Below are 19,402 nucleotides of genomic sequence, written 5' to 3'. Positions count from 1 at the left end.
TAAAATTCTCTCCTATGATTCCATGCTACAGTGTTTGTTTGTTTTTTGTTGTTGTTGTTTTTTTTCATGTTGTAATTAAAGATACAAGGCTAAGGGTAATACTATACTGTAAGGGTACTTGAATTATCATGAATTCATGACATATTACTTTATTCCTTAATATCTCACGAATCATCAGGAATTGGCATGAGGGGACATTATTTTGTGAACCTAGAAAATTATTTATAAGAGCTTTTGTTATATGTATACACAGGAATGTGTACGTCAAGTGTTGTGCCATCAAGTGTAAGAAAGGCTCTTCTCATTAGTCTTTTTGTCTATCCTCCCTTCCTTCCTCGGTCCTCCGGCTAGTAGTTCTCATGGTCGGTTTTAGGTATCGGTTGATAGCAACTGCAATGTTTAACCACCAGGAGGAGCTGTGGCCAAACACATAGTGCGGCGACTAAGTGAGGGGTTGCAAAATCTGTTGCCTCAGGCGTTGATTTGCCTTCTGTCCAAATGCTGCCAAGTGCCTATTAGCCCCCCCCATTTCCCCAAGCTTATTATGTAATTAAGTGAATAATTTAGGATTTGGAAGGAAATCTGGGCCACATGCTGTGGTAAATGTGGTTAATATAATTTTATTTTGGCTTCATGCATCATCACAACCATTGGTATCAGTATCAACATGTCAAACGGTGCAGTACAGCGTGCAATGTGTAGTGAAGACTAAGCCGGCCGAGCAAGGCATTGTTCTGCATGTTTTATTAGAGACTAAATCATGCTACAAATGATCTCAAATGTTACAAAGCAGAGATAGTTCCTCATCAACACATTTATTATTTATTTCACACATTATATTGAGGGTATTTTATGTCAGAATTACTACCAGATAAGTGCTAAGATGAGTTCTCTCATAGGTGAATTGATACTCTCCACCCATGGCTTAGATGGTGGGTTTAACATCAGGACAGAGTCTCTGGTTGAAGGTACAGCTCTGTCCACACGGACAAATTGGAAAGGTGTGTGCTGCCATACGTATTATGTCCAAAACAATTTTGATTTATACCATTTATTTACAATTGGTAACCACACCCTTGACATCACAAAGCTATGAGCTACTTAGTGACTTTATGGCATTTTTTCATTATTGGTGACCTCCGCATCTCAAAGCACTTGTCAATTTGCCAGAACATCCCCAAATGTCCTTTAACCCTCTCTGACAACCCTTAGCCCTCACAGACTTGACTTCATGAGAGTGGACAATGACATTGAGTATTTTTGGGACATTTTTGCCTTTTATTTAGATGGGACGGTGAAGACCGACAGAAAGCGAATTGGGGAGAGAGATGAGGTGGGGATTGGAAAACGGCGGATGGTTGGATTCGAAACCTGACCATGGCCTGGACGCTGTAGCCAATTTGAGATAGAGCGTCCCAACGAACATTGAAATTGAGACTAAAAAGTGTAACACAGTCCATAAGCACCACCACCACCGCAGTAGGATACTAGGTCTATTACAGATGACTGTGTGCTTGCTTACATCTACACATCACACTCTTAATAACCTCCGCCAAGGAGGTTGTTTTCATCGGAGTTTGTTAGTCTGTCTATTGGTTTGTTTGTTTGTTTGTTTGTTTGTTTGCAGATAACTCAAAAGGTTATGGATGGATTGCGATAACATTTTCAAGTGAGGTCTTAAATGAAAAGAAGAAACGATTACATTTTGGGAGTGATCCGTATCACCATCTGGATCCAGGAGGTGGTTATGTTTTCGCTTGGCGGAGGTCTGCGCTCTCGGAGTGCTTTTCTAGTATAGTTTATGAGAATAAACTCATTAGTGGACCAGGGCCACTTGCTGCTGTGCAGAACCCGCTTGTGTTCCAATGTGCAAATCACACACAAACAGACAACAACAAAAATGTCTTGTAGATAGTTGTTCAAAATAAGATGTTCTTTATTACTCTACAGCCCGAGAGGAATACATTCAGAGAGAGTTCTAAAGCGCCAACAGATATTTTTGGCTCCGGCAATGATTGACATCAGGACTCGACATGACAGGAATCACTACACAATCACCAACACGCTGACCATATCATACCATACATATTGACATCAACGCCATACACATCAGCACACAGGCTCCAGAGAGCAGCAGCACTCAGTGGGACACACTGGCACAGATGTGGGCCAGATGTGGGCCGGGCGTGGGCCAGATCAGAGCCGGATGTGGCCCGGCCCAGACTCAGGCGCTGTTCTCTGGGCAGGTAACACTCTGACGGAACCTCAGGTGATAGAACTTCAGATGGAATGAAAGAAAAAAAAACTGAAATAAAAACAGAGACTTTTCTGCTTCGCACACAGATAACGGACACCAAGATGAAACTGAAATAAAACAGACGTTCCATGACACACCGTCAGTCGAGGACTGGTCACTAGGGCGACCGCTCAGCTCAGAGGAATTCACTGGGTCAGCGGAAGAAGACTTCCGACATCAGCATTTCAATATTTTGGTTTGTGTACAAGTGGTCACATTTGGGTATCAATCATGTTCAGAATGACACGTTTGCCTAATCTGTGGTTATGACCTTGAAATGACACCCCCGCAGACTGCCTAAAACGGACTTGTTCATGGTCTGTCGGTCTCCATCTTTATCTCTCTAAAAACGTCAGCTCATCTTCCCAGTCAAAGGTTCTGATTAAAATATAACCGGTGTAGTCTTCTTCACTCCACCGTGAAGTCACCAGGAAGTTACAGGAAGCAGCGCGGATGCCAAGCAGTTCCAAGAAGACTTTTTTATCGTTAGGTTATTTTAATATACGCTGTGACTACTTCTGCGGCTTTGGTAAAGCTTCTCAAAAGATATGTCAACAATCATCTACGGTAGTTGAATTTAGCACAAAAAAAGCGAATAAAAAAAGAGAAAAAACAAAGCGGGAAGTATAAAAAGCTGTAACCGATAAATATATATATATTTAAAAAAAAAACTGCATAGGTTTCTGTGCATAACAACACTAAGACTTCAGACAAACTGTGAACGGGAAAATTGGTTAGAATTTACATACATACTCAAAAATTCTACAACAATGAGGACAACAAGCTTGGCCGACTGTATCTTGCCAGTTCTAGACTGCATACAACACATTTCATTTTCTAGTGGGAGGGGCAAAGAAAAAGATGCAATACAATAGTCTGAAGTAGGTCTCAGACCTTACTTGGTTTGTTCTGTAACGCCAACCTGCCAGAAATCCAAAGCTTCAATTAAATGCCCATGAAAATATTCCAGGTAACCAAGGACTGATTTGAAGTAAGCCAGCACGAGAAAAAAAAAAAGAGGGGGAAAACAGAAATCAAATCAAAAACACAAATATTCCACAATTTACACCCAACACAAAAATCATGGCCGCCGACTGCACACCTCCACACTACATCATGTCACCATTAATACATCATCTCTCTGCAGACATACAAAGTCAGTCATACTGCTACTTTTTGTGCATGGAGTAAAACAGACAGATCACAGAGGTCCTGTGGAAATCCTTCAGGAAGTTGCATTGTGGTTGTGCTTAACTATTGGAGAGAGACGCACAAGATGGCGCTCAAATGTTCAGTAACACGTGGCTGAAGGACCCAGCTAGGTAATGACGTCACTGCTTAAAATCTGTGCAAGCTCTTCATGTAGGGTTGTGCTTCTAAATTGAACTGAACTTTTACGGTTAAGGACCACACCGACTACGCACAAGCACACACAAAAAAACGATCAGAACACAAACACATCTTTAAAAAATCTCTCACGTCCTCATTTACGCATGAGGTCTAGTGTTGTCGTAGGCTTGTAGGAGCCCTAGGCGGTCAAGACTCTTTACAGAGCAGCGCAGAGAAGTGTTGTCGTAGGCTTGTAAGAGCCCTGGTGGCTGAGACTCTCACATAGCAGCTCAGAGAAGTGTTGTCGTAGGCTTGCAGGAGCCCTAGCAGCCGAGACTCTTTACAGAGCAGCGCAGAGAAGCGGGCTTATGGACATGGAGACTCTTCAGCTTTGGCTTGGTGCTTTCGGTAAGTGTGCGAGTGAGTATATGGCTTCATCTGAAGGACACGGTGGGACAGGAGAAGACTTATCAAATATAATAATAATAAAATAGACTCGTTTAAAAGAAAATCTCAAAATACAAAAAAAAAAAAAAAAAAAAGTTAAAAAGTAAGGACTGGTGAAACGGCAGTTGTACCTCTAAAAGGCTGAAGACGATATTGTTACATGCTTCGCATGAATTTGATATGACCAGCGCTTAAGATAAAAACAAAACAAAAATAAAAAAAAGCATTTTAAAAAGACATGACTTGAGACATGTGACATGACATATTTCCAGACCACTTATAATAAATATATCGCATTAAGAGAGTGACTGCTTTCTTTTTGCCCTCACTCTCTGAAGGTCATCTGCTCTGTTCGTTTTGTGACTTCTTCCTCTGATAGAGAGGACACAGAGCTTATGAAGAGGGGCAGAGATGAACGGGAGCTGTATGTTTAAATATACAGTAGTCCATGATTACAGTTCAGGGGTGGGGGTCAAGAGATCAATGGCCAACCTCTTTACAGCACCTCAGTCTGGAGGATGGCATGTGATGGGAAAAGTGGTGCATGGTTCACTTTGGTTGGCTTTCAGGATGCGGAGAGAGTGTGTTGCCAACTCTCATCCAGAAGGGGGCGACACAGGACACTGGTCCTCTACATGACCGACTCCATGTCATGTGCGTTGGTGGCGTAGGCCGGGGGGGTGTCGGCGGGCAGTCCGCGCTTCTCGATGAGGGGCGAGTTCTCCGGCTTGGCGGGGCCGTCGCCGTCGTCCAGGCGCACCTCCGTCAGCTGGCCCGTCTGATCCTCCTTGGCCGCGGTGCGGTCCACGAAGAACTGCAGCAGCGCCGCGCCGAACGCATCGCCCTCCACGTTCAACACCGTACAGGTGCGGTCACTAAAGGAGGGGAGGGGAGGAGGGGAGAGAGAAAAGAAGAGGAGAGGAGAGGAGAGGAGAGAGAAGAGGAGAAGAGAAGAGAAAGAGAGGAGAGGAGAGAGAAGAGAAGAAGAGAAGAGAAAGAGAGAGGAGAGGAGAGAGAAGAGGGGAGAGGAGAGGAGAGGAGAGAGGAGAGAGAAGAGAAGAAGAGAAGAGAGAGGAGAGGAGAGAGAAGAGGGGAGAGGAGAGGAGAGGAGAGGAGAGAGGAGAGAGAACAGAAGAAAAGAAGAGAAAGAGAGAGGAGAGGAGAGAGAAGAGGGGAGAGGAGAGGAGAGGAGAGGAGAGAGGAGAGAGAACAGAAGAAAAGAAGAGAAAGAGAGAGGAGAGGAGAGAGAAGAGGGGAGAGAGTAGAGGAGAGAGAAGAGGAAGAGGAGAGGTAAACAGAGTGAAAGAAAAAACAGGTAGAGAATGAAGGAAAGAAAGAAAGTAAGATAGAGACAGAAGAGAAAGAGAAAAAAAGAGAAAAAAAGATAAAGACAACAAAAAAACAACAGTTAAAAACAGGCATGAATTGATGTATAATTGCTATATAAATTGTCACAACAACGCTTTCTTCAGACTTCCTGGTTACTTACACTAGCCAATCGACAGCTAGAATGAGGGAGATGTCATTGGTGGGCAGGCTCACTGCCTCAAGGATGATGGCCAGGGTCAAGACTCCACCTGCTGGAATGCCTGCTGCCCCAACACTGGACGCTGTGGCTGTCACTCTGAAAAAGGGGGCGGGATATAAGGCTGATTAACAAAAAAACCCTCTGAGCACTGCTTTCACACAGTAGACAATCAAATTACCCTGAAACAATCAAATAATCCTCCAACTGTAATCACGCTCCAAGCTATTCAGTCATTGAGCAAGACGTTATTCCAAGACCTATTAGGTAATATTTGCGTGGCAGTTAAGAAACGAGTGTGTGTTTCACAGATAGACCCTAAGGAGGAGGTCACGGAGTGGAGCCAGACCCATTAATCAACAACCCGACTCCACAAAGACCATTCTGTTTGGAAGAACCTTCCATGAAAAATTAACCACGTTCATGTCACATCACAAGGGAGAAAAACAACAACAACAACAACAACAACAACAACAACAGCAGCATATGTCACTCAGAAGGACAACATAATTGTGTTCATGGCACTGATAAGTTCTGGGGCACATTTAGAGAGACACCTTGACTAATCAGAACTTATTGAGAATAAGGTTCGTTGAAATGGACACATTACAGTGGATGTGGATCTGCTGTTCTGCAATAGGATATGGCTTCCTAGCCAGGAGTGATTCCACATTAGTGTGTACAAGTGGTAGGAGTGTGTCTGTGTGTCTGTGTGTCTGTGTGTCTGTGTGTCTGTGTGTCTGTGTGTCTGTGTGTCTGTGTGTCTGTGTGTCTGTGTGTCTGTGTGTCTGTGTGTCTGTGTGTGTCTGTGTGTGTCTGTGTGTGTGTGTCTGTGTGTGTGTGTCTGTGTGTGTCTGTGTGTGTCTGTGTGTGTCTGTGTGTCTGTGTGTCTGTGTGTGTGCGCGCTAGGCTACTCACAGGATGGTGATGACCTGGATGAAGTTGAGCGAGACGTTGTTGAGCTGGGCGATGAAGACAGCGGCGACGCACTGGAAGCAGGCGGCTCCGTCCATGTTGACCGTGGCGCCGATGGGCAGGATGAAGCGGCTGATGTGCTTGGACACGCCCTGGTCCTCCACGCAGCGCATCATCAGAGGCAGCGTGGCCGAACTGACCGAAAGGACAAACATCAGAACGCAGGCCGTCCGTTAGTGACGGAGATACATCACATATTTTTGGTTATGGTTATGGGTTAAGGGTTTTGGTTGACACTTTTGTAAAAAGCAAAATACAGCCATTTGCTAGCTCATGAAAGGCATCACCCCAATATATGCTGGCTAACTATCTAGCAGAACTAGCCTTGGGCGCGTGTCCGAAAACCATGGTTATGGGATTTGGCTGACACTTTTGTCCAAAGCTAAATATAGCCATTTGGTAGCTCATGAAAGGCATCTGGCCAATATGCTGTCTGACTGTCTAGCAGAACTAGCCATTAGAACCCTTAGGAACCGATGAAGACTATCGTAATTTCCCAGCTATTAGCCGCGGCTCATACATTGATTTTGCAACATGTTTGTTTTCACTGACATTTTACTGAACTTGTCTTGCGGCTTATACACAAAGTGGCAAACAAACACACAGGAAATTACTGTAGTGCAAAATGATTAGAATAGACACTCCGTATCTATTGGCTCTGCTAAGGGTTCTAATGTTCTGCAGATCCATTTCAGACAATTTATGGTCTCCTAACGGAGGCGTTCCGAGGCAGTGCGGGCATGCAGGTGTGAGGGGGGCGGTTGGTCCTCACCTGGAGGAGGTTCCGAAGGCGGTGGCGAGCGCCGTGACGATGCCCAGCAGGAAGCTGTAGGGGTTCTTGCGCGTGATGATGAAGTAGATGGCGGGCAGCACCAGCATGCCGTGGACGAAGTGGCCCACCATGCAGGCGGCGATGTACTTGCCCAGGCTGGCGAACAGCACGCCCACGTCCTCCATCTCCACGATCTTCTCCGCCACCAGGAACATGATACCCAGGGGAGCATACCTGCAGAGGGAGAGAGGGGGGGAGGAAGAGAGAGGGGGAGAGAAGAGGGGGGGGGGGGGGGGGGTTGTGTGTTAAAACTGCTTTCAGGGGAATATTCCCATATTCCCAGGGATGACATAGAAGAATTCTTTTGATCATCATAAGCATTAACCCTAGCAGAGAAGCAGAGCAGCAGACACCCCCCTCCCCCCCCAAAGAACTGTACATTTTGCTGTTTCACACATACTTTTGAACATGGCCACTTGGTGCACTAGTCCACTAATTAGAACAGCAATAGTGTCCCCATTTGTTTTCAGTGGCCACCAGAGCAGACAGATGTCTGTGTGTCTGTGTGTGTGTGTGTGCACACACCATGGTGGCCTCATTGAAAGAGTTGAAGAAACGTGTGTGTGTGTGTGTGTGTGTGTGTGTGTGTGTGTGTGTGCCATTGCGTTGGTGCATACCACATGATCCAGGAGACGAGCACCATGGTGGCCTCGTTGAAGGAGTTGAAGAATTTGATGAGGATCTCGCCCTCCTCGCCAAGCTTCCTCAGCGCAATGCCGAACACGATGGCAAACACCACCAGGCCCAGGATGTTCATGCCGTCCACTTCCTTACCATAGGGGATCTACAACACACACATACATATATATATACATATATATTACACACATACATATATATACACATTTTAACCATTTATTTATGTCCAAACGGAGATTAGTGGTTCAGGGACTCAAAGATGTGATATAATACATACACAAACTTATGGACTACTGTATCACTAAACAAACATAATACTAATTTCTCTCTCTCTCACACACACACAGACACAGACACACACACAAAGTTGTCTCATATAGGCCAAATACATGACATATGAACAGATGAAACTGAGCTAATTTACTTTCATTGAAATGTAGTGTATTTTGTTTCTTAACGCACTTAATTATCTCGGTGTCCCATGTTAGGCGTTATGGGCATTGGGAGACCTTTATAGGGCATTTACAGGGTATTGATGAAGAAACCACTGGACCTACCTTGGCCACGGTCAAGTTGAACGTCCCGTTCACCTCCTTGAGGTTATAATGTGTGGCATACTGCAACAGAACAAAAGGAACAGCTGTGGTCAGCCTCTGGTTGGCCACTAAAGACACTCATTAACATGTCCCCTACAGCGCTGTGCTAAGGGCCTGTTTTGGTCAAAAACAAACAAACAAAGTCACGCAAGATGACAAGGTCTATAGGGTCAATTTGCCTTTCTCTTTCACCACATCCAGGTTGGATGACGTCATTTGGAAGAGAAGCGTACAATTGTGGGACAAAAAGCACTGAGAAGAGCAAAACGCAAACAAAAACTCACCGACTGGAATGCTGCGGCCACCAAATTGCTTGGGAAGATGTTTCTGGAAAATCAAACAAGAGAGAAAGAAAGGTGAGAGAGGAGTGAGTGATATTGGGAAATATTTCGGTAACTTTTAAGCAGCTGGTGCCAGTGCTCGAGGAGGAGAGAGTGTGTTCCAACAAGTCCCTGAAAAACAGCTGTGTGTCTTTAGGCAGCCTAGCACCAAAGATCCTTAATGATTAGCATCTCTGCTAGCAGCGCTTGCTAATTCCTCACTAATGCCTCTCAAACATAGCATCGCTCTCATTTCCCAGCCACTGCAATGGCGCCCTTGTTCTTGAACAGCTGAGATGAGGGGGCCAATAAGGACATCTGGGGCTCAACCCGCACGTCAAATACACACACGCACACACACACACACACACACACATAAAAACTCATCTTATGTATTTAGAGGCCATGAGCATCCAGCTGGAAGGAAAAAGCGTTGCCAAAGCAACACAACAGTTAAAGAAGCCCGAACTCTCCGTTCAGAGTGTGACACCGGGACATAAATCAAAAAGCACTGCCAAAATACTCAAACTGACCTCAGCTCTTTCCTCATATGCCCCCTGAGGATTGGGAGGAATGTGTTTGGCCAGAGAGAGAAACAGGCAAAGTCAAACTCCAAAAGGTTCCATTTATTTAAGAAATTTCCTCCCCAACATTTTTTTAAAGTATATTTTTGGGGGCTTTTTTGCCTTCATTATTATAGGACTGTGAAGGGCAAGACAGAGGTCAGTGGGAGAGAGAGATGGGGTGGGATCGGGAAATGGCCGCAGGTCGGATTCGAACCTGGGTGCCCGTGGGCACTCGGACCCGTGCCACAGCACCCACTCCTCCCCAACATTCCACACAGTGTCCACTCTGGATCAAGCTGATCACTAATCCTGCGTCCCCATCCATGTTGGATGTGTTCCTCAGCGTTCTGTGGGCCTCTGCTACCATTCCACATGCTTCCTTCAGCAAAGGATTCTGGGAGATGTTTTCAACCAGAGATAAAAGTCTGCCAAGGGCAGACGATCGATATCCAAACAAGATCGTTTCAAACCGTTTCCTGATTGGAGCCAAAATCCAGGCCAGAGTTTAAGCTAGTGATTGTCCCGCTATCAATGGGAATGTCCTTGTGTGCAAGTCTTCTTTCTGCTACCGTAGACGCATGCCCAAACAGTATTAGCTCAGCGGGCAAAAATCAATGGGCCGGTCCAGGTTGGCATCACTAGACATGTGCAGCTCAGGCACCTCACCAGGCTACAAGGGCGCGTTTGTGGAGTAGCAGGGTGGCAGGCTGTCAGGCTAAGGCCGGCCTAATGCCATCAGCATGGTGTTAAGCTGACCGGGATCAAACCACTCAGAGCAGGGAATCCCAGTCCATCCATCTCACACACACGGTCACACACACACACACACACACACACACTGTGCTTTGTAAATACAGACATGGTCAGAGATAACAGGGAGGGTAAATGGTGCTGGTACAGCAGATCATGGACTCATGGACACACACACACACTTTCATCGCCCACCTAAACGTTTTGTTTACACTAACCCAAATACTGAGAGGATTGGGAATCTGAGCTAGCCAAGTGAATCAATCACCTGGTCTCCTCTCCAGCCCTGTAGAATCCACACACACACACACACACACACACACACACACACACACACACACACACACACACACACACACACACACACACACACACACACACACACACACACACACACACACACACACACACACACACACACACACACACACACACACACACACACACACACACACACACACACACACACACACACACACACACACACACACACACACACACACACACACACACACACACACACACACACACACACACACACACACATAATGGGCAGGGAGAAGGTTTACCCGCCTGATCATGTAAGTGGAACCACTACCTGCTACACAGGCGCACTTCCCCTTTCTCTCATGTGTACACTGGCTGGCAAACACACACACACACACACACACACACACACACATACACACGGCTGTGTGTATCACTTCATATAATGGGCAGGGAGAAGGTTTACCATGAGAGTGCAACTGTTACCTGCTACACAGGCACACTTCCCCTTTCTCTCATGTGTACACTGGCAAACACATGTTGACACACACGGGGGGGATACAGTACACTACACTGAAGCTGGATTAAGCTGGATCTCCCGGGTTGTGCTGCTCAGTGGAAAATTTGATAGTTTCTCTGACCCACATATTTACAGTAGGATGCGCGGAGGGGGAAACGGAAGTATTAAGTTACCTGAGTGCAATATAATCCCTGCAATCTGTGTGTGTGCGTGTGTGTGTGTGTGTGTGTGTGTGTGTGTGGGTGTGGGTGGGTGGGAGCAAGAAAGACGGAGCACACACACGCTAACACCACATGCAAAACGCTGCTTTTGTGCACTCTTGTGGGCACAGTACAATCCCAAGGGCAGCCGTTTGTTTACAGCCTGCTTTCTGGACGGTCTTTTTTACACGTGACACCAATACAGTAGAGGTGGAAACAGGAAGTCCTGTCTAAATATGCACCCGGTGAGTCAACACCAATGAGTGTGTGAGTGTGTGTGTGTGTTGGTGGACGTGAGGGGACGGAGGAGAAGGGCTCCACACGCTGCGTCTAACTTGTGATAATCATGAGGGCGGATCCCAGAGCGCCAGTCTTGGACTTCTACAGGCTTCTCCTTGTGACAGGGAGGGAGGCGGCTATTTTAGAACTCAGCATTCAGCAGAAGGCTGCTAATAAAGGTGTCTCTGTGTGTGTGTGTGTGTGTGTGTTTGAGAGCATGTATGTGGTGTGTGTGTGCATGTGCGCACGTGAGGACTTCTCTGTGAGTGTGAGGGAGTGAGTGCTTGTATCCATCTGAATAAGAGAGAGAGAGAGAGGAGAGAGAAGGAGAGAGAGAGAGAGGGAGGGAGAAGGAGAGAGAGAGAGAGAGAGAGAATGCCGTGTGTGCGTGCTTGGGTGTGTGTGTGTGTCGCGTGGCACTTCTGATCTAATGTCTGGCCGTTTGGTGTGATTTGCCATGTCGTCTGCCTGGCGGTCAGCCCAGCCACCGGACCATATATCAGTTCAGCTTTAGAGCTCGACCTCGGAGAGAGACTCGGAGAATGTGCAAACACACGTCACAGCCTTACACACACACACACACACACACACACACACACACACACACACGTACGTACGCACGTATGCACGAGAGGTCAGAGGGCGCGTAGGAATGAGCGTGCGAGTCGAGCAGCACCACGGTGCTCCCAGATTTAGCCAGCGGCAGCAACAGCGTGCAGCAAGATGGAAAATCAAGTGACCGTCCGTCCTGCCATGCTAAGAATACTACAGATGCAACAGCATGTACGACTGTGGATTGACACACACACACACACACACACACACAGCACGCACGCCGCACGCACACAGCTACCCCACCCATCAAAGATATTACATGGAGACTGATAACAGAAGAATGCCATTATTAAATGTTCCAGTCTGGCACTCATGTTGCTCCACTGGATTCCACTGTGATATTTCAAAACTTAATAGAGCACATACTCACACTCACACACAATCACACACACACACACCAGTGCTCCTATATGCAAATCATCAAACCAGCAACACAGCTGCCATTTCACTTAACTCTCCCACATTCAAGTAACATCAGATTTCAGAGAGACGCAGGGGGCCATAACCAATATGAAATCTATATATCTATCTACAGTATACATATATTACCTTAATAAGCGTCGCGTCAGCATAGCATTGACATGCAATGTGGGAAATCACACACATAGAAGGGCCATCTCTGAAATAAACCAGAGTGAACGAGACATTATGAACCATCATGGCTGACATGAGGCCATTCCATTTGTGACTGTGCATAGGGAAGTGAGTCTGTGGGGAGGGGGCCGTGTGTGTGTGTGTGTGTGTGTGTGTGTGTGTGTAGGGGGGCTGAGGTTGGTTAGGCAATATGTTTTGTTTATATGACGTGTTGAAGCAGGGTAGGTAGAGGTGAAGCATGGGAGAGTGTGTGTGTGTGTGTGTGTGTGTGTGTGTGTGTGTGTGTGTGTGTGTGTGTGTGTGTGTGTGTGTGTGTGTGTGTGTGTGTGTGTGCACGTTCTCCCGCGAGAGTGTTTGTGCCAGCAGAACCGGTAAGTTGACACCGCAGGTTATGAAACCGGATCTACAGCTTTCTGCACAGTGAAAGGCAGGAGGAGACAGAGAGGAAGAGGGGAAAGGCCCACTCCCGCCTAACATCCATTTCTGAAGAGTCTCCCACCCTAAGCACAAACGGCCACATTAGCCCACCCTCCCACACCAGGGTGGGGGTGGAAATTAAAATTTGAAAATGTAGCAGATAGCAGATTTATGGTGAAATTAACCAGCCACTCAATGTTAAAATATGACTTTATGTCTGAAATCTACCAGCCACTCTCACATTTCACCAGCATTTGGCTGGTGGCTGGTGCTAATTTCCATCCCTGTCCCACACACAGCTCACTTATGAAGGAGCCCAACATCTCAGTTCCTTTTCCTCAGATCAGCCATTGTTGTGAAGTCAACAATCATTGTCAGAGGGGTAGACTAAAAAAAATAAATAAAAGGAACAATTACGCCACCACAATTCTGAGTGGGGAGAGAGAGAGAATGCCTGCTTAAAAGGTTTGTTTGTGTGTTGTTGTGTATGAGTGTTCCCATAACCACTATGTGTTTCACACTGTGGGAGTGTTGTGTATCTTATAACTGACTATTTCAAACAGTTGGGATGACCTACTTCTTGCACACCCTGGATCCATATGCATTTCTGTTTATTTGAGATAACATTTCAACCTTCAGGCCACCTTTCAAACCCGCTTGTGCTACATATCATGTACGCTAAATACTGCATCTCAAAAACAAGAGTGTCAACAGGAGCACAGAGATCCCATGCAGGAGGGGGGGTAAGATTGAAGATTGAGAAATAAATGGGGGGGGGGGGGGGGGGGGGCAGAGAGATGAGGCAATAATGTAAGAAAACTTCTGTGAAAATGATCCTGTGCACTTGAGATATGACTTGAAATATGTAGTTTTAAAGATCCCTGGGCTACTGTGTGTGTGCATCAGAGAGAGAGAGAGAGAGAGAGAGAGAGAGAGAGAAAAAGAGGAGAGAGAGAGAGAGAGAGAGAGAGAGAGATGAGGGTCTACTGAAACCTCCACGGTGGTTTGGCAGACAAAAGAGCAAAAGAGGGTCCCCTGCTGAGAGGACTAACTTTGTTGGACAGCAGCCCACTTAACTCCAATTGTGCTGGCACGTGTGTGTGTGTGTGTGTGTGTGTGTGTGTGTGTGTGTGTGTGTGTGTGTGTGTGTGTTCACAAGACCAACACGCCCTTCCTAATTAAGCCCCTGCCATGAGGTCTGCCCCACACATGCACACACACTCACCCACCCACACACAACAGAGGAAAGGAAAATTAAGAAAAAACTAAAGTTACTGATCTAGAGATGAGTATTATATAAATATCAATAGAATAAAACAAAAAAACAAGAAGGAGAAAAGGAGGGAACAGGACAGGACATTACATGTGGACAAATACCAGACAGAGAGAGAGATAGAGATAGAGAGAGAGACAGACAGACAAAGAGAGGGAGAGAGAGAGAGAAAAGCAGGAGAGGAAAATTCATGTTGTGGTTGAAGAGTGAGAGACTGCCAGTTCTTCATGGTTTTGACTGGCTGAACTCGGAGGCCAGCTTTCAGAAGATACTCGTAACCAGCCCACACCAGCGTGACCCTGACCTGAGCAGGCTGGAGCCTTTCCAAAACAACAATGTCCTTCTTGCAAAGGGACAAGGAGTCACCACCACACAACTAAAGGACCAGTGCTCTGCGAAGGCAGGTGATCTTGAGGGGGCGGGGGGCAGCCCACTCCTTTCACTGCATGCCACTTACAAGTTTAGTGCTGGAGTGGGAATATGAAAGGGACAGACATGAGAGAGAGAGAGAGAGAGAGAGAGAGAGAGAGAGAGAGAGAGAGAGAGAGAGAGGGAGAGAGGTGGAGGAGGAGGAGGAGGAGGAGGAGGAGGAGGAGGAGGAGGGGGCAAGAGACAAACTTGAATGCGCTCAAATAAGTATTGTTAGAAGTCATGAAAGAGGGCTTACAATTTCAAGAACTTCCTTGAGCTGTTGATCACATAGAGCTTAGTAGTTCAATAAAGAATGGCTTTCTCTATGAGCCTTTGTTGCACAATGCAGTGTGACAGAGGTGGGATAAAAGTTATGTGTGTGTGTGGGTTTCTGCATAAAAAAAGAGAGAGACAGACTAATAGTCTACAAGTCGGATTGAGGTCCACAGAGCAGATCACACGTGCAAACATTAACGATGAATGTGTTGCTCTGATGAACAGCTCTTGAACGTCTTTGTGCTCAGATGCATGTTGTGGGTTCAGTGGTCCCTCCCTAGAGAGGTGAAGTCAAGGTAACGATAAAGGCAGCAACACAATAACTGTCACCAGGGAAAGTTTTCCAGCCATCAGCATAGATTTATGAGTTTAGCGAACTGTCTGAATGGGGCTTTTATTGTGTACAATGTGCCAAACCATCTCTGAGGACCTTGAGGCAATAGAAGCCAATACATCTAGCGCCATTTCAAACAGGAAGTACACATGATAACAACAACACGTATTAAACTAAATCCAACGGATTAGAGTGAACAAAGCCCAATTAAGTGTAGAATTTAACAAACCCTGCCTCTGAATCTTTATAAAAACAGACATGATTAAAGACATATAACCCGGAGGCAAGAAAAACAGCCTACTGCTTCATCAGAAGCAAGGTAAAAGCATTAAGTTTTAGGCTCGGTAGTAAAAAGGGCCCAGGACAGAATGTTCTGTCTTCACTTTCCTCATCTCGTCTGAGGGTAAACACATGGCAAAAATCCGGGCTATGACCGTTTTTGGAGAGAGGCAGTCCTAGATGGGAGATTGTGTGCCAGGGTCTTTCGTGGGCTCCACCCAACACGGCTGTTTCACACAGATACACGTGTTGGAGAGGAAACACCACAACATAGTTTCCACGCAATGGAATAACTAATGAAGTGGCACATTTTTTGTATTTGTCTGGGTTGCGTGGGCGTTGAAGGGTTTTGAGACTTTTTAAATGGGTTTCCTTTCCATGGTCGACTACTAGCAGTTCACTGATAGCGTAAGGCCACATGGAAACAAGGAACACTTCTAGCTAATCGTCCTCTTCCTGTATATCCTGTATACTATTGTTATAAGAGAGGATTAGTTCTGCGCGCCCGTTCCTGTACCATCGTGTCACATTATAGGCGCTTCAGTCAACACTTCCAAACAGCTACCGAAGAACACACTTTTTGAACAGGTTGATATATCCACGTTCAAAAGAATATATTACGCTCAACTCGACATGAGGTGAGGAAGTGGGACGATGAAATGTAATTAATTCTAACAGACTTCACCTACTAGCCCAGCAGGGTTTAGCCATCTGGTACCTGGGGGTATTAACTAGCCTACTGACTAGGATAAGTTACCTATTCACGCTACACATGGCTGGCTCCGGCTTCCCCCTGCTGATGCAACGACATGAACCCCTTACAGCACAGTGTGGCGTTGAATGAATTGAATGTTTCCGGATCAGTTCTCGTGTGGTCTTTAAATATTACTCCACATTAATTTCAAAACGTTTACTTTGATGGCGCGTAGGATAGACACTGAACGATAATTTAAACTGAAGGTACTGACTCTGGAAATCGCCCATCTCTGTGCAGTTCGTGAATATAGCCTCAATGATGCAACTCCTTTCCCATGTGTCTAAAGTTACAGTACTTCCACGTGGCTTTATGTCAGCCGGCTAAAACATCTCTAACATATGGTTTTAGTATTATGTATTGTTATATGACCCGCCATTCCCTTTGTGATGTAGAGACTTACCTGATCAAGTCTAAAAAGGAGTCGATCACCTCCTTCGCCTGAGGCACCCCTCCCTCGTCTAAACCAGCGATGAAGGGTTTGTCGCCGGCCACTACTCCGGGTTTGATCAGAAATGCCATGATCACCCCGATGGTTGATGCGATCAAGGTGGTCACAAGAAAGAACAGCATCGCCCACCCGCCCAGCTTGCCCAGGGCTTTGGGGTCAATGCTGGCGGCCCCTGAGACGAGACTGCAAACGACCAGGGGAATGATGATCATTTTCAGCAGACGGATCAGAAGCTCGCCGGGGAAGCCGAAATAGATGATCTGTATTTTGCTGAGTCCCGCTGAACGCACACCAAGCCCAATCACCACTCCAATGATAACACCAGCTACTGTTAGAATAACCAACAGGTTGGCTAAGGCTATTCTTTTTAACTTCTCCCCGGTTGTTTCTGGTGCTTTGCTCGGCTGGCCGCCGGGCTGTCCGTTGGCCAGCGGCTCCTGGAGGTGCGCATCGCCATTGGAAGCCTTTCCATCCTCTATCGCTATCTCGGCCATGGTGTATTTCTTATAAGAGACGCGGCGGTTGCTGCTGTCGCTGCTGAAATGTGGTCCTGTTGAAGGGTTGTCTGTGCCTGTTGAAAGTGCTAAGCCTCTCCGACCGACTTGCTGCCAGCTCCGCTACTCAAGCTCTGCTGACACGCGGGCAATAGCGCCGATGTCATTCAGGCAGCTTTCAAACGTGACGTCATGTGACGTCAGTGGGCGTTTTTTTATTCCAGTGTAAAGGCGCTCATGTTTTAATGTTTCTTAATCAAATCAATCCATCTATAAAAAAAACTGTATTTAGGATAGGAACATCGCTTTTTGGTTCCCATTAGCAGGCCTAGGCTATTACTCATTTAACTCATTCATTTAACATTCTAAAGTTTATTAATCCACAATATAGGCCTACTCTTCCTTGGTTTCTAGAAATTTGGCTTCCAAGAGTTTCTCACGCTCCCTCTGAACACAGCCATATCCTGCTTCTTCTTTTTCTTGCCAACTGTCAATAAGCGTCAGGGCCTGAACCTGTGCATCACAAAGTTCAACTTCTGCTCAAAGAGTCATATTCTACTGTCCCTAGTGTGCTATACGTGTCTTTACACCACTTTGGTTTCAAATGTGTCAAATGTCTGAGACACTATCACATATCCTAAATTCCACAATAATTTGACTTCTAATCTTCCTAAGAACCGCCACATGGGTGTAGCAGGGTTGACATCAGGTGGGCCATGGGTGTTCAAGGAAGTGGCTTATTATGACTCTGAAAAGTAAATGTTTCTCTCCATGCCAATAATATAATACACTAAAACACACAAACACTCATATTATGGGTTCAGTAAGTATTCTGTATACCAAGCAAAGGGTTTGTGCCCCAAATGTTCTATTGTGTTTCTTACCTCGGCAGACAGCCAAAAGCCAGCCAAAACCCACTGTTTTGTAATTGGCTGTGCAAGGCCTCATGTCGCCATTGTGGCTTGTAATCACAAATAACTGAATTAAACTCTAAGACGTATCAAATTATGCACTACTACATGCTAGCTTTTATATTAAACTAAAGCTAAAGTCTGCTGCCAATCTATTCCATTATGCTATAAGTGTGTAGAAGGTGGTGGTTCGCATCAGTCCTCAAACTGAGGTTTGATTCCACTGCCCCTCTGCAAGGCACTTTGTTGTCAACATCTGTATACCATCTTCAGGTCTTATCTACTGTTGTCTTTGAGAAAACCATCTGCTTTAAGATTCAGAAAAAAAATCAATATAAATTTGGGATATGAGATATATGAGATAACAAACTTGATAATTCATATACTGTATATTTATTTCCAGCTGACCTAACAGGTTTCCAGCACTGAGAAACAGTCTGTCATGTTAAAACTATTACTACATTCTGGGGAGAGAGAGAGAGAGAGAGAGAGAGAGAGAGAGAGAGGGAGAGAGAGAGAGAGAGAAAGAGAGCAGATGTCTAAGAACAGGACACACAAAATTCCACTGGACTAGCAGGAAGTGTCTTAAGTTAGTCCCCACGTGCCTGAGTGCTGAATGCAATTCCATGGAGGTCTTAAATTCACATGGTGATGTCATAGGAATGTAGTGTAGTGACTTCTAGGGGTTAGAATCTTCATAATGTAGCCAGCGGTCGTATGCAGATTCACACTTCAAGTGAATCGGTGTCTGTGTGTATTCAAATGAACAAATCCTGACTTCTCAGTTTGTTGACATGTTGAGTCAGCTGTTGAGTGCCCTATTCAGTAAGTTTACTTGATAAGTCAATTATGCACTTGATGGTCAAGAAGTGTCCATACTTAGTGTAACATCTTTTCCCATGGTCTCTCTGCTACAACTGCCCTTTCATCAGGCCTATTAGTAGCCCACTTCTTTGTGTGTGTGTGTGGGTGTGTGGGTGGTTGGGCGGTATATGATAATTATAGCTTATATTGTTGTGTTGAAGTACTGTGGGAGAATATACCAATTTGAA

General features: G+C 45.7%; 1 protein-coding gene across 1 annotated transcript; it reads right to left on the bottom strand.

Annotated features, from left to right (window-relative positions):
* Positions 1-1,915: 1,915 nt before the first annotated feature.
* Positions 1,916-17,557, bottom strand: LOC134099574 (neutral amino acid transporter B(0)-like). The gene is made up of 8 exons (XM_062552490.1): positions 16,898-17,557; positions 8,924-8,966; positions 8,601-8,660; positions 8,022-8,188; positions 7,345-7,578; positions 6,516-6,707; positions 5,562-5,696; positions 1,916-4,947 (listed from the first exon to the last, which is right to left on the bottom strand). Exons 1-8 carry the CDS (start codon positions 17,437-17,439, stop codon positions 4,704-4,706), a joined length of 1,617 nt encoding a protein of 538 aa, XP_062408474.1. The 5' UTR covers positions 17,440-17,557; the 3' UTR covers positions 1,916-4,703.
* Positions 17,558-19,402: the final 1,845 nt, after the last annotated feature.

This window comes from Sardina pilchardus, chromosome 13 (genome assembly GCF_963854185.1).
Source record: "Sardina pilchardus chromosome 13, fSarPil1.1, whole genome shotgun sequence".
In the NCBI taxonomy this organism is placed as follows: domain Eukaryota; kingdom Metazoa; phylum Chordata; class Actinopteri; order Clupeiformes; family Clupeidae; genus Sardina; species Sardina pilchardus.
Note: the sequence above shows the minus strand (reverse complement) of the source record. Positions and strands in the feature narration are given on the sequence as shown.